The 13574-nt window shown below is 35.3% G+C and overlaps 1 protein-coding gene across 1 annotated transcript; it reads left to right on the top strand.

Moving 5' to 3' along the window:
- The first annotated feature begins 2137 nt into the window (after positions 1-2137).
- LOC114184654 (protein OCTOPUS-like) lies at positions 2138-13220 on the top strand. Its single transcript, XM_085674035.1, has 2 exons — positions 2138-2200; positions 12117-13220. The coding sequence occupies exons 1-2, from the start codon at positions 2138-2140 to the stop codon at positions 13218-13220; spliced, it is 1167 nt and encodes a 388-aa protein (XP_085530161.1).
- Positions 13221-13574: the final 354 nt, after the last annotated feature.

Below are 13574 nucleotides of genomic sequence, written 5' to 3' on the forward strand. Positions count from 1 at the left end.
CATATCCTGAGATAAGCATTAAGAATAAACTAAATCAATGAAAAACATAAACATCTAAATATGATTGCATAAGTGAAAAGAGAGTACAAAGAAGTTATTGTTCCATCCAATCAACCATAAGGAAGCTTGGCCAACATTGTTACGTGATTGACAAATGTATCAAATCGCCCAAGCATTAAAGTGAAAAGTCCAAGTATCATTTCCCAAGAGATTTGTGCAACACTTGACAACTCTTGCAATACATAATTGTATTAGACAACAAATTTCAGAAAAACAAAAATAAAACTCTTTTTGTATTTTTATAGAATATATGGTGTGCAATAATATATGATAAAGGCTTCACTAGGATTGAGTTTCATGATTCAATTCAAAGAAAAAACTCCAAACAATATACTTTTATTTCCTTTTCTAGCATTCACCTTTTGTAACAAGTCGTAATATCTTATAGACAAGTCTAAACTTGAATAATAAAATCCCGATGTCTAGCAATTTTTATTATAAGTTCTCATTAAGGATTAAGGCTCTGATGTTATGAATGACTAAATGTTCCACATCTATGTCTAGCATGTGAAATATACTAGTTGTTCTATCCTAATTAGGTTTCTCAAACCATCTTTCAATCAAAAGTACTCTAACACATACAATCAATCTAGAATATGCAATTAAAACAAGATTAGAATACAAGAGTGAAGGAAAATAATTATATTGAATAATGAAATTTACAAAGAGTTAAAAATACATTACATCTAACCCCATAAATAAGGGAGTTAGTTACTCTTGTGGATAAGTTTTTCATCTTCAGAGTCTAGCCCTCCAGATCTAATTTGACTACGGTTTCTTTCCCTTGAGTGTTTCCGACAAGGCTTAACACATCTTTTGGTGCACAGTTATGAAAGTCACATTCTAAATCTTAACAAACTGCCTTTCAACAATCAACACTAGTCTCAATGCTCAACTACGACATTTCTTCTATTCGTGCAAAGGTGTTGCACTTCATCATAAACTCATTAAATTAACAACTAACTAATTCTCATTACCCAACTTTGTATTTCTAAGCTAAAGGGGTTCAATTTACTTAAAAATATACTAATTGGATGCTAGTTTGATATATCTAATTAAGTAATCTAGACACTTATCAACCTTTATTTTTTACACTTTGTTGATAACACTTTGACCTCTCTTTCTTTTTCCTTCAGAAACATATTCCTTTTTGCCTTGACAAGAAACATATTGCTCTATCTCCCTTATAAGTAAGGTGTTAGTGGAAAACAACAAGTGCAATGTTCACACGTAGCAAGTAATAAATATCGTTCTCTCCACAAAGACTTGTGCGACACATGACAACTCTTGCAATTCACAACTCAATTAGACAACAAAGTTCACAAAAACACTAAGAAACTCTTTTTGGTATTTTATAAAACAGTTGAGGTGCAACAAAAATTTAACATATAGTATATACAATTGTCAAGACTATATTTCATTCACTTCATTCTCATGTATTCACAAGCATCTCAATTCCATATTCAAGTTAAAATTAACTTACTAATTTACTCAAATTCTATTCCTAGCGACTTTGAGCCTATCATAACTCATCAAAGTCCAATCCCTTGGATCATCAACAAGCAATCATGCATTAAGTTCAGGATTCTTTGGATTACTAATGAATCATATTCTATCCCTAGATACAAGCTCCATTAGGTAGTCAATTTCATTTCTAGGATCAAAAGACATTTTCTAACTCTTCAAGAACCAACAAACAAGTCATGGGTGATTAAACCACGATAAACATTAAGCAAAAAAATCAAATGCTAACTTGAATTGAAAATCATATATATATATATATATATATATATATATATATATATATATATATATATATATATTAACATCATAAATTGCACTAGAATTTAGTTCATTACATCTAATCTCAACAAATAAAGTTAACTCTTCATGGTGGAGAACCTATGGTTTACGAATAGAAGAGAAGGAAGAAATAAAAACCAAAGAGAAGATGCAAGCCCTGTCTCAAGGTTCTTGGCAGCCACTTCATGCTCTAATTGTGCCTACCATTCATATCTCCATCTCCAAATCATAACCCATCTTCCTCTTAAGACCAAAAGGGGGAAAACCACCATAAATGGAGGAGATGACCCAAGGAGGAGTTGGAGAGCTTCCCAACACCCCTAGCAACATCCCAGAGGTTCTCTAAGCACCCAAAAGTGTTTTTCTATCATGCAAAATGTGGAATAAGCCAAAACACTAACGAAAAGCATGAATGAATAACCCATTTTGACATTTCAAGGACGCCACCGCTAAGTGCCATCTTAGCACTGCTGAATGCCATTAGTGAAAACATGAACTAGTGACTTTTGTTAAACTAGCGCTCAATGCCATTTTCCACTTCTTAACACTGTGACACTCATCCCTGTGGTGCTTAGCCCCACAGATCCCAAGGCAGTTTGACAACATTTTGTATTGGAAACACTGTGAGTGATTCCAGTGACGCCTGACTTGGGTATTTGCTTCAAATTGATCTTTTCTTATCTAAAACATGCTCCATTCAGTTCTTGCTTATTTTCCTCTACTAGAATTGCTCCCTATTCATTTATTCCACACACTTAAACAAAAAGATTATAGGTAAAACAAACATAAAACACTTAAAATACAGACTAATACAAAACACAATAAACTTGAGGATACAAGATAAAAGCTAAGAAATAGTTGATTTATTTATGACAATAAACATACAAAAATAGGTAAAAATGAACGTTATAATAAAGAAGGTAGGATTTTGACATTATTTTGTGGGCATAGGATTTTTATGTACAACTGAGGTTTAAAAAAGATAATTTAATTGTATTGGGTTGGTTGTTTGGTTGTAGGCAAGAAAAGAACTTGCCTTGATCCTATCCATGCTTATCATTCTTAATAAAAACCAAAAACTTAACACAAAACTTAGTGAATTTACTCAAAATAAGTGCCTTACTCATCTCGCTATTAGTGTTTGGCTCACTCCTCTTACTAGGTAGATTCATTTCGTGTTAATTTCCAAATTGTGAATTCTATTTTCAATGCATTTGAACTTTCAAGCACTCGGATTGGCCATTTTTCCTTATTTTGCAACCGCTTATGGATTTAAAAGCTCAAAGAGTTTTTCTAGTTTTGTTCCCAACTCTTTGTTCCAACCAAAAATTCAGAAAAATATTTTATGTAATCCCCAAAAGTTTTATCAGCTAGTTATCAAAATATTCACCTAAAAGTACGTGCTTATATACCTATGTAGTTTATATAAAATAAAAAAAACAAGAATTAAAACTGAAATTAATAGCGTAAATTAAAATGTAAAGAACTTTGTTTTTCGCTCAATCTTTCTATCCATCAAGTTCTTCCACTAGGTGGCTCCTGCAACAAATCATTTTATCAAAGAACTCTTCATCCTCAAATTTAAAGAATTAAGAATCCTCATCTTTTGTATTACTTCGTTTCTTTAATCTACTTGACCAACTTCAGTACTAACAAATTATGTATTTGGTTATGATGGTGGTTATTACTATGGTGGCTTTATTTAGCTGTTGTAGTAGATTCAAAACATGTTATACTTGCCTCCCCTTGAAAGAATGTCATGCCATAAAGTGTTGAAACTGCAAATGAAACCAAAATTTGATTGAGGTCGTACCCAACCAAATAAAACAAATAAACGTAGTACTTAGGAATCAACCCAAGGTTGTCTCCTAGTGATCAATATCTTCATTTAGAGATTCCATATGCAACACAAGGGGGGTGGTTGGTATATTAGAAAAAGCAAAGCAAAGCAAAGCAACTTCAGATTATAAAAAACGCATTGACTCTTTGATTCGAATTTAATTCCACCTATCACAGATTACCAAATTAGGCACGCATTAAGCATGATTTCAAGTCAGTTTCAATGCCACAATGAAAACCCTAATATTAAGCATGCCCAGAATTTGTATTCAACAACAAACCACTGGTTAAAATGATAAAGAGCAACATAAACAGTGAAAAACATACACTTAATCTCAAGATTTCATTACATTCTTCTCCGAAAATCAACTGTAGTGTTTAGTTAGCCATGGAAATGGACTTTCAACACAAACAGAAACAAAAATGCATTATAATAGTAAGGGAAGAAGGAACAAACACAATTCCGATCGAAGGGAACGAAAGCCCTAAGTTGGGTGGTGCTCTAATGGTCACATAATAAAGAAAACGAAATATCACCAAGTGAGTGCTCCCCTCAAAACTTGAAATTCAGAATGAGGAAGAAAAGAGCTCTCTGAAACCCTTCTAAAACCCTAAAAATGTGGCCTCTCAAATCTGCCACTCATATTTACAAAACTTCCATTAAAGGGTTTAAAATTACAAAAATGCCACTCTGGGCCGAAAATGTTGATATGATGATGTGGATAAGTGAATTGACATGGCGCTGACGTGGCAATGATGTGGGAATAATGCGACAACTCCCTCTTCATCTTAAGATTAGTGTCCCAGCTCCAAAATTGCTTCACAAAAATACCTAAATATAATTAGAAACGAAAATTAGACCAATTAATGCCAAATTAACCAAAATTCGAAGTAATGACCCAATGAAGTCCAATAGATGAAAATGCACTAACAATAGACAATTAAGCACTAAACAACAATCAAGATGGGCACAAAAAGGCAATAAATTAAGGAAAAATAATGACTGATCAAAATCACTCATACTTACCCTTTTGCACTCTTAGGAAAAAACTAAAAAAGCAAAACAAAGCAAAGTAGAGCATGGAGAACATAGACAAAACAAATAGAAATTTGAAAGAGACACAAATAAACAGACACGAAAGAGACAAATGGAAACACATCGAACACATAAGGAGTCAAAGCTACAAGATATCCATAAATATCATCTAAGCAATTCAAAACATGTCAAGTTTTCACTAAGTTGAAAAAGTAAATTGAAAGCAACATAACCTCATAGAATATGCATTGTATCACTAAAATATCTAGCCTGCTGTTTACTCTCAAAGAATCCTTGAAAAACAAGCATCAAATAGACTTGGCAAGCCCCTAAAATGAACAACCAAAACACATGTAGATCAAGATCAGAAGGACTTTTCAAGGTTGTAACGGGATTGGGGATAAGATATGGAACATATGGATAAGTAGCTAAAGAACCAAAGGAAATAGAGGAGCAATGGGGAATAAGTAAAAATCAAGCATGAAAGTAATTCCAAACTCCAACACTCCCAAATTCAATTCTCTCACAATGCTCAAACCCAACTTTCTTTTCTTTATTTTCTTTTTCTTTTCATTTTTTTCTTTTCTCATTTCTTTTATTGATTAATGAAGAAAAAAAAATTCTCAAGTCGCTTATAAATTTATTAATGAGCAATCGAAGAACAAAAAACATTTATGCGCACAACTACACTTATTAGAGCACCGATTCCCAAAACAATTCTAAAGCTCTAAAATTTCCTAAGGTAGGATGAATCATGGTTTTTAGGCTAAGGGCTTGTAATGAGCTATAAACATGTATCACAATCATCCTCATTGATAAATTCACTCTCTTGATCATACAAATTTCTCTTAAATCAACTAAAGTAATACCATATTACTACAATTTAGACCAAAGTCACAATTAGACCTGAAACTTATCACGATTTTCCATTGTTACATCAAACTCAAATCAATTACACTTAACATACCCATTTATAACTTACCTTAGCATCATATCATTTCTTCACCTTAGGCAACTCTGCTTAACAACCCATTCTTAAGCTAGACTATGCCTAATCATTCAATGATGTTCTAGTTTTCAATGATCTCTACTGCACTATCATTATATTAAATTCTTTTAACACAACTTAATCATTATAATTCTTTCTAGTTCCACTCCATGCATCACTCACTCTTCCTAATACCATATCCAACATTTTTCAGCTATGCTTTTAAGTATCAAACCTAACCCTACTGAATGTCACACTCGTTGCCAACTCAAGTTCACCCTCTGTTGTACTACACCTGTCGCCTAACGGCACGATAAGCCCCGCCAGGCGGTGCACCAGTTTCTGGAATTTCCAGTACTGATTCTGCACCTACACGAGTTCTCAACTCCAATTTCTCTCAATTTTTCCAATTAAGAAGCCACCCTAATCAGTTTAGGTTCATAATTCTCTTACACTGCTTCCAACTCAAGGAATTATATTAACATTCTCCCATTAATTGGATCCAGAATCTAAAAACCCCAATTCTCAAACCTTAAAAGATGCTCATACAAATTTTCATCCAATTTAACCTCTAATTACATATAATTCAACGAGATATGACTTCTAACCACTCACAAACAGTCAATACTATCTTTTTCGTCGATCACAATCATCCCACAAACCCCACAACATCAAAATCGAGTCAAATTAACTCGCGTCGCCTGGCGGGTGTTCATCACCGCTAGGTAGTTCATAAAAAACTTAGAAACTAGGTGGGCACAGATGTGTCGCCTGGCGGTCAGGCTCGTACCGCCAGGCGGTTCCTCATCTGTAACCTAGAAATGTATAAAAAAAGGTATGGGTCGCCTGGCGACTTTGTAGGCCCGCTAGGCAGTTTCTGGAAAATTTCCAGAAACATGGAATCGCGCAATTTTATCACAATGCAAGCATCCAAATAATCAATCAATCATACAAGAATAACGTCACAAATAAAATAACGGAGTCTAGCTCTCCTAACCTGGATTCCTTGCTCAAATGTGTCCAATCCTTGAGTCCTTGATCTCAATTCACCTTAGCTAGTGATTGCTCCTTCAATATTCTTTCTTCACTCTCACTTCTCTCTTTTTCCACGCACTCAACATAGCCTCACCACTCACTCTCAGTTGTTAGCCAAATATTCTAGAAAACCCTTTACTCTCAAGTGTTTAGCCATTTATTTCATCAAGTAAATAAAAAAATTAAAATAGATTAAAGGTTGGATTAATGGTCATTCAAGCACCATTACCAGGTGGTTTTCCAGCCATCTTGGCTGCCACTTATGATGACTAGGGTTTCTGACCCTTTCACATTCATGCCAAAACTAATTTTAGCAAAAGGGAAAGCTTAATTTGTTTCTACCAAGGTTCCAACCCATCACCATGCCAATGTCCAATCAATGCACAACCATTCAAACCATTCATGTTTCGTGATAATTCCTATAATTTTAGGATTATATTATCACTCTTCATGATCCAACATATTACTAAAATAATAATAAATTAAATAACATACATAGGACTTGAACTCAAGTCTTCTCACCATAATCAAGTACTTTCAATCATTTGAGCTAGTACTTTTCCACGTCACATCAATCAACATTTAATGCCATAAAGGCTCCCACTCCCCGCATTTATGAATTAATTATTTATTTAATTAATTAAATTTAGCAGATTTTACATCAACCATAACTCTGTCAGCCACCGCCACATCTGAAACTCACAACCAAAGATCTGCAGCCACTGCAATCTTCTGCTTCACCGTAATAGCAGTTCGTGAATTGCGCCACCACCATGGAACCTCCATGTTCTTCATACACGAAAACGTGAACACCACACTTGCATAAACGCAAAAAAAAAAAAAATCACAAACCCTAAATCGCGTCTCCTCCCCCAAATCGTGAAACCACCTTCGCCACAACGATAGGTTTCTTCACGCTGTCGCGACCATATGTCTCGCCACCATCAACGATATATCTCTATCTATGCACAACATCAATCTGCCATGCACTTGCAAAACAACAAACTCATACCCATTGCGCAAGCCCCAAATCACACTTCGCCAAGCCATAATGCGAATGAGCCAAACGTCGAACACTTGCGAGTGGTCGGAGTGCAACAACAGCAGCGGAGGTGGGTGGATGAGAGAGAGAACGCACACGCAAGGAAGAAGAAGAAAAAAGGTGATTCGCGATTTTTGAACCCTAACAAACCTTTTAGCCTCGGTTCAATTTTTAATTAAGGCAAAAAACAGTTTTTGGCACTGGTTCAATTCCCCCTGAGGCAGAAAATATTTTTTTGCCTCAATTCAATTTTTAACCAAGGCAAAAAATAATTTTTGGCACCGGTTCAATTCCACCTGAGGCCAAATATCACTACGAGTGGCATTTTTGAAATATTAGCGAACTTTTAGGCTTTGGGTCTTCAAAACCAAGGCATATAAGACCTTTTGGCACTAGTTTTCTAAGAACCGAAGTAGAAAGACGTTTTCTGCTTCGAGTATATGTTGAATAGAGGCATAAAAATTGGAAAAAATTGCAAAAATTCCACCGCGTCATTTTATGCTTCAGTTAAGTCATAACCGAGGCCTATAACACTAGTTAAAATGACAAAACTACAATAGTGATTGTTTAAACATCGAATTCCCAGATCTTAAACACTAAATAACATAAATGACGAACTGATGCATGAATGATGAATTGGATGCGATGGCTGATGAATTGATTATGCAAATGGTTCATAAACAATGCATGTAAGCTCACAATGAAGATTCAAAACTATAATTGAACATAAGAATTGTGAATTAATCGAAAACGAAAAATTATAGAAGAATGGAATAGTGGTTCAATGTAGCAAAAATGAAAGTCATGATTCAATTCGATGATTTATTTATGGTTGATCATAATCAATCGACCTTTGATATGTAAATAGGATGAACTGTACAACCTTTACAAATTCAACTCGTTTCGAAGTCAAATCTAGTGTTGTTGTAGATCAACATCACTCAATCACTCAAAATTGAATCATGAACTCACTTCAGCCACTAATGACAAAACTCATGATGATCAATCAGTCAAGGTGAAAAGAAAACATCAATTTCATAGCACAAAATACGTTTACGACAACTGTAATCAATAGAATGAAAGAACTAGTTTACAACACAGATCAAAACAACAATAATTAGGAGCAAAAATGTGTGGAAATGGTGCAGAAATAACAACTGTGATGTTGTGGAGAAGAGAGAAAATTGTTTCATGGTGAAGAGAGGTATGGTGGTGAATGCGTGTGTGTGATGTGTTATGGTTCGAATGTGATTTGGCACCCTGGTTAATATAATCAACACTTGTTACTGGTTTTACAAGTTTCATTAACTAACTAACTACCCTAAACTGTTCCTATCTACTTTATAATCTCCACTTGGGACTTGGGTGGCACGTTTCCCAACAGTTGTGCCAGCTTACTCCAGGTCACTTGCTCATGTTTGGTGATGCTTCCATGTCCACGACCTGCTACAGTACGTGCTTAAGTCCAACTGGCTCAAAGTAGTTCCAAACTCACTCATTCAAAGGTCTTTCTCAAGCTAATTTTACATGGATTGAACTTCACTTCACCTTTCATCAAAGCAACATCTTTTCACACTCAATTCCATTTCAATAGTTCCAATCTGACCCTCAGCATTCAGAGTCAGAAAAATTGTCTTTTAATTCCCTAAAGCTTTCCCAAAGATTGCCATCTGATTTGAAATTGAAAAGCAAAAAGTCAACTCTTGTTCAAACTTTGGTCAACATTTGCACCAAAAGTCAGCTTTGCCATTTTTAAGTTTATTGGCTAGATCAACTTTCTCCTCACTACTTCTCTAAACTATGAGATAAGATTCCAGATCTTCCTTATGCATCTCACTCAAAAATCTAAGAAAACAATGTTAATCATATCAAACTACTTCTAAGGACTCCCAAAACTAGAGCAATCATACTTCTAAGTCTATCTATCAAACTAGGACTTACACTATTATGCCATTATGGATTTATTAACTTAAAATGCATGTGAAACTGGACCAAACTAATAACACTCCTAAGGATTACACTAAGAATCCATTAAAAGTGCCTAATTAAGCTATATTTGCAAAACTATACTAGAAACCTAACTAAACTAATTATAGACTAATTACTCCTAATTAACCACTTAAACCTACACAAAACAATGCAATTGACTAAGAAAAAAAATATACAGATTAAGATTTATTAGAGGTGAATCTAGTCATTGTATACCCTACAAATTATTGGCAATGGGAATGACCTCCTCTAGAGAAGGCAAGTAGTAGAGTTTGTTGTCTTGAAGGGCTTTAATTGTTAGTATCGTGCAACGGAATGTTTAAGCGTGACAAAAACCAAGAGGGGGTGAATTGGTTTTAAGTAATAAAATTAATACTTTAAAATTTTTCCAAAATTTATCGATTAAATCAAAATATTAATTTCTTTAAACACAATAATAGATGAAATAAAGAGATAGAGAAAAAGATTGAACACAAAGTATTTATATTAGTTCGGATCAAAAGACCCTACGTCCAGTTGTTAATCTCTTAAAAGCGAGATTAACTAAATCACTAACAAATAACAGATTACAATCAGATAATAAAAGAGTAAGGAAAGAAAACACCTCTCTTGAACACACAAGAGATGAACACCTTTCTCTGAATCACACAGAGAATCTTGACCTTAGCTTTCCTAGCAACAGCAGCAACACTCAATCTCCCAGAACACCTCTCAGGAAAAGTTATCGCTCTACCCACACTAGGTTTTTCAAAGCTTCTTTTGAGAACAGTCAGAGAACACTCTTTGTAGTCACAACACTAGCACTCTAGCTTCTCAAAAAGGTAAGTGAGAAGTAACTCTGATGTTCCTTAAATAGGGGTTCCGGAAATTAGGTCAAAAACTGAACAGTCGCGCCCAACTGACCAGGATAATCGATTGTCATAATTGATAATCGATTATCACATAAACTTTTACAAAAATATTTTTCTCGCTGTGATAATCTATTATCAGCCAGGATAATCTATTATCAGCTGGTGATAATCGATTATTCCATAGGCTTTTCTCAAAATTCAGTTTTAACTAAGATAATCGATTATCACTAAGAATAATCGATTATTCCAGTGAGTTTTGCAAATAAATAAAATTCTCTTAGTGCTCTACTACTTGGGTTTTGCCTTTTGACTCTTGACATGCTAATTTAACTATTTTAAATAACATACACATATTACAAGACCTAAACAATTAAACCCTTAAGTCTTCAATGCATCTCTTGAATCAAAGCATTCTTTTAAGTCTTCAACATTTTTCCATACATCATCATCAAGTCTTCCATACTTCTTCATAAGTCATCATCATCATCAAAACTCCTTATTGGAGGAAGATGTCCATCTTCTTCTTTTTGTCAACATTAATCTCCTTTTCCTATAACATCAATCCATTCCAGTTGTTTTCATAAGGTTTTATATGATAAAATAGAAGAAATAGGATAAGCATTTTTTTGTGTTGAAACAAAATTTTCTCAATAGTTAGAGTTATTGACTTGATGATGATAATCTTTCAAGTATTATAGTGGTTTTCTAGTTTTAATGGATCGCTTGTAACTTCTATCATCTTGTTTCTTTTCATTCTTTGGCACCATAAACTTGTTGAATTTATGACAAGTGCACCATTATCATCTATTGTTTAAAAGTAAGAGTATCAAATCCACAAGGACCTTGTGTAATACTAAGAACTACCTCCACTTTATACTAGTAAGTATAAAATAAATGATAATATATAAATAGAGATTAAATAACAAAAGCTTAAAATAGAAGTTAAAATTAAACACTACATTATTTTGGGCATTTTTTAAATGAGAAACTTAGTCAGAAATAAATATACGATATAAATATGGTGGGATTAGACTTGACTAGTTTACGCTATTGTTTCATTAAGCTGATGAATACAAATTTTCCACTTCTTCATTGCCATCAATCCTTACCACTAAAAGTTATACTTCAATATTGTAGAGCAAACCCTAAGTTTTACCTTGTTGAATTATAGTTCCTTGTCAACTCAATTCAAAAATCTTACATCACTAGTGCAAAATTTCTTTTTTACCTCGCCTTATATGTCTCGGTTGGCCAGGAACCGAAGCATATAATGGCGCGGTGGCATTTTTGCAATTATAGCCAAGTTTTATGCCTCGGTTCACCTAACACCCGAAGCCAAAGAGTGGTATAGGCCTCGGTTCGCCCAAAACTGGTGCCAAAGAGTGCTTAGGCCCCGGTCCAGCAAGACCCGATGCCAAAAAGGGGTATATGGCTTCGGTTGTTAAGGGAACCGAAGCCATAGGATTTATTTAGGGTTCCAATTTGGCGAACCCCCTTTTTCTTCCCCGCGACTACAAGAGCAAGAAGCCAACGAATCGGCACACCGAGATCCGTTCCGGCAGTGCTGGCGTAGAAATCGGTGAGAGCGAGCGCGGTGACACAGTTAGGGTTTCTGGCGATGAAGACGGGGAGGGGAAGACGATGAAAGAGTTCATAGATCTCGAATTGTGGAGCAGGAAGGGCGCATGGAGAGATTTCAAAGACATCGCGGCGAGTTTTTGCGGTGCAGCTTCTGAATTCAGCAAGCGATTGATGAACTGGAAACGAAAGCTGAATCCGAAAAGAAACCACCGCCACAGCGACGTCGCCGGCGCAAACGTTTGTTCGGTCGAAAAGCTTGGGTTTAAGTCATTGCGGGAGACGCAATCAGAGGTTGGAGAATACAATTTCACGTTGGGTAGAAGATCGTGCGACACTGATCCGAGGCTATCCGTTGATGAATCACGGTTTTCGTCCAAAGCTCCTCGAGCTTCCTGGGATGGTTCTTTGATTGGGAAAGCATACCATAGGGTTTCCCCCATGGTTCGTGTTGGTGATAAGGTTTTGGTTGGGGAAGAAGAAAAGGGAGACGTGACTTTGGAGAATGGCGAAGAATGTTGTCCTGGTGGTTCTACTCAAATGAAGCATTACTATTCTGATTGGCATAGGAGGAGGAGGAGTTTTGATAGATCAAATTCTCGTAGGAAGTCGATAATGGGAGATGTTGATGAATTGAGAGTGATATCTAATGATAAAGTTTCTCCAGCCACAACCGAGTTGTTCTATGGGGCGAAGGTGTTGATCATTGAGAATAGTTTGAGGGATGTGAATTTGAAATCGTCTGATAGTGTAATGGGGTCTGGTTCCAAGGTTGATGCTTGTGATGTTGCAATTGAGGATGGTCAACAGGGATTGAACAAGTTTCACAGTAGGTTATGGAGTAAGTTGGGGTTATTGCAGAGGAGAAGGGAAGATATGTTGGGAGAAGGTGATTACGGTGGTGGTGATGTGGTTAACAAGCTACTTGCAGAGTCTTGGCAGAAAAGAGGGTTTTATGGCTTCGGTCTCTCTGCAACCGAGGCAGAACCACGAAAATAACCGGGGCCAAAAGCCTTCACTGCACTGGTGCATTAAGTTCAAGGATTTAAAGATGATCAGTAAGTCATTTCTAAACAAATGATTTATTGTTTGTCTTATCTTAGGTCCAAGAACTTATAAGGATTTGACAAAACTTCTTACAACTTCAACTAATTTATGGTTGATCACAATAAATAGTGATCATAACATTAAAGACCAAATAAAAAGAATAATATAGCATTACAAATAATTAATATGGAAAAATGTACAAGACAATTTGGTGACTACATCTAACGTCAAGGAAAAAACAAATTAACTACTCATGGAGTTGAATAACATGAAATTATACAAAAGGATGAAGAAGAAATGGAGGTG

This window comes from Vigna unguiculata, chromosome 5 (assembly GCF_037176805.1).
Source record: "Vigna unguiculata cultivar grain cowpea cultivar isolate G323 ecotype 2 chromosome 5, ASM3717680v1, whole genome shotgun sequence".
NCBI lineage: Eukaryota > Viridiplantae > Streptophyta > Magnoliopsida > Fabales > Fabaceae > Vigna > Vigna unguiculata.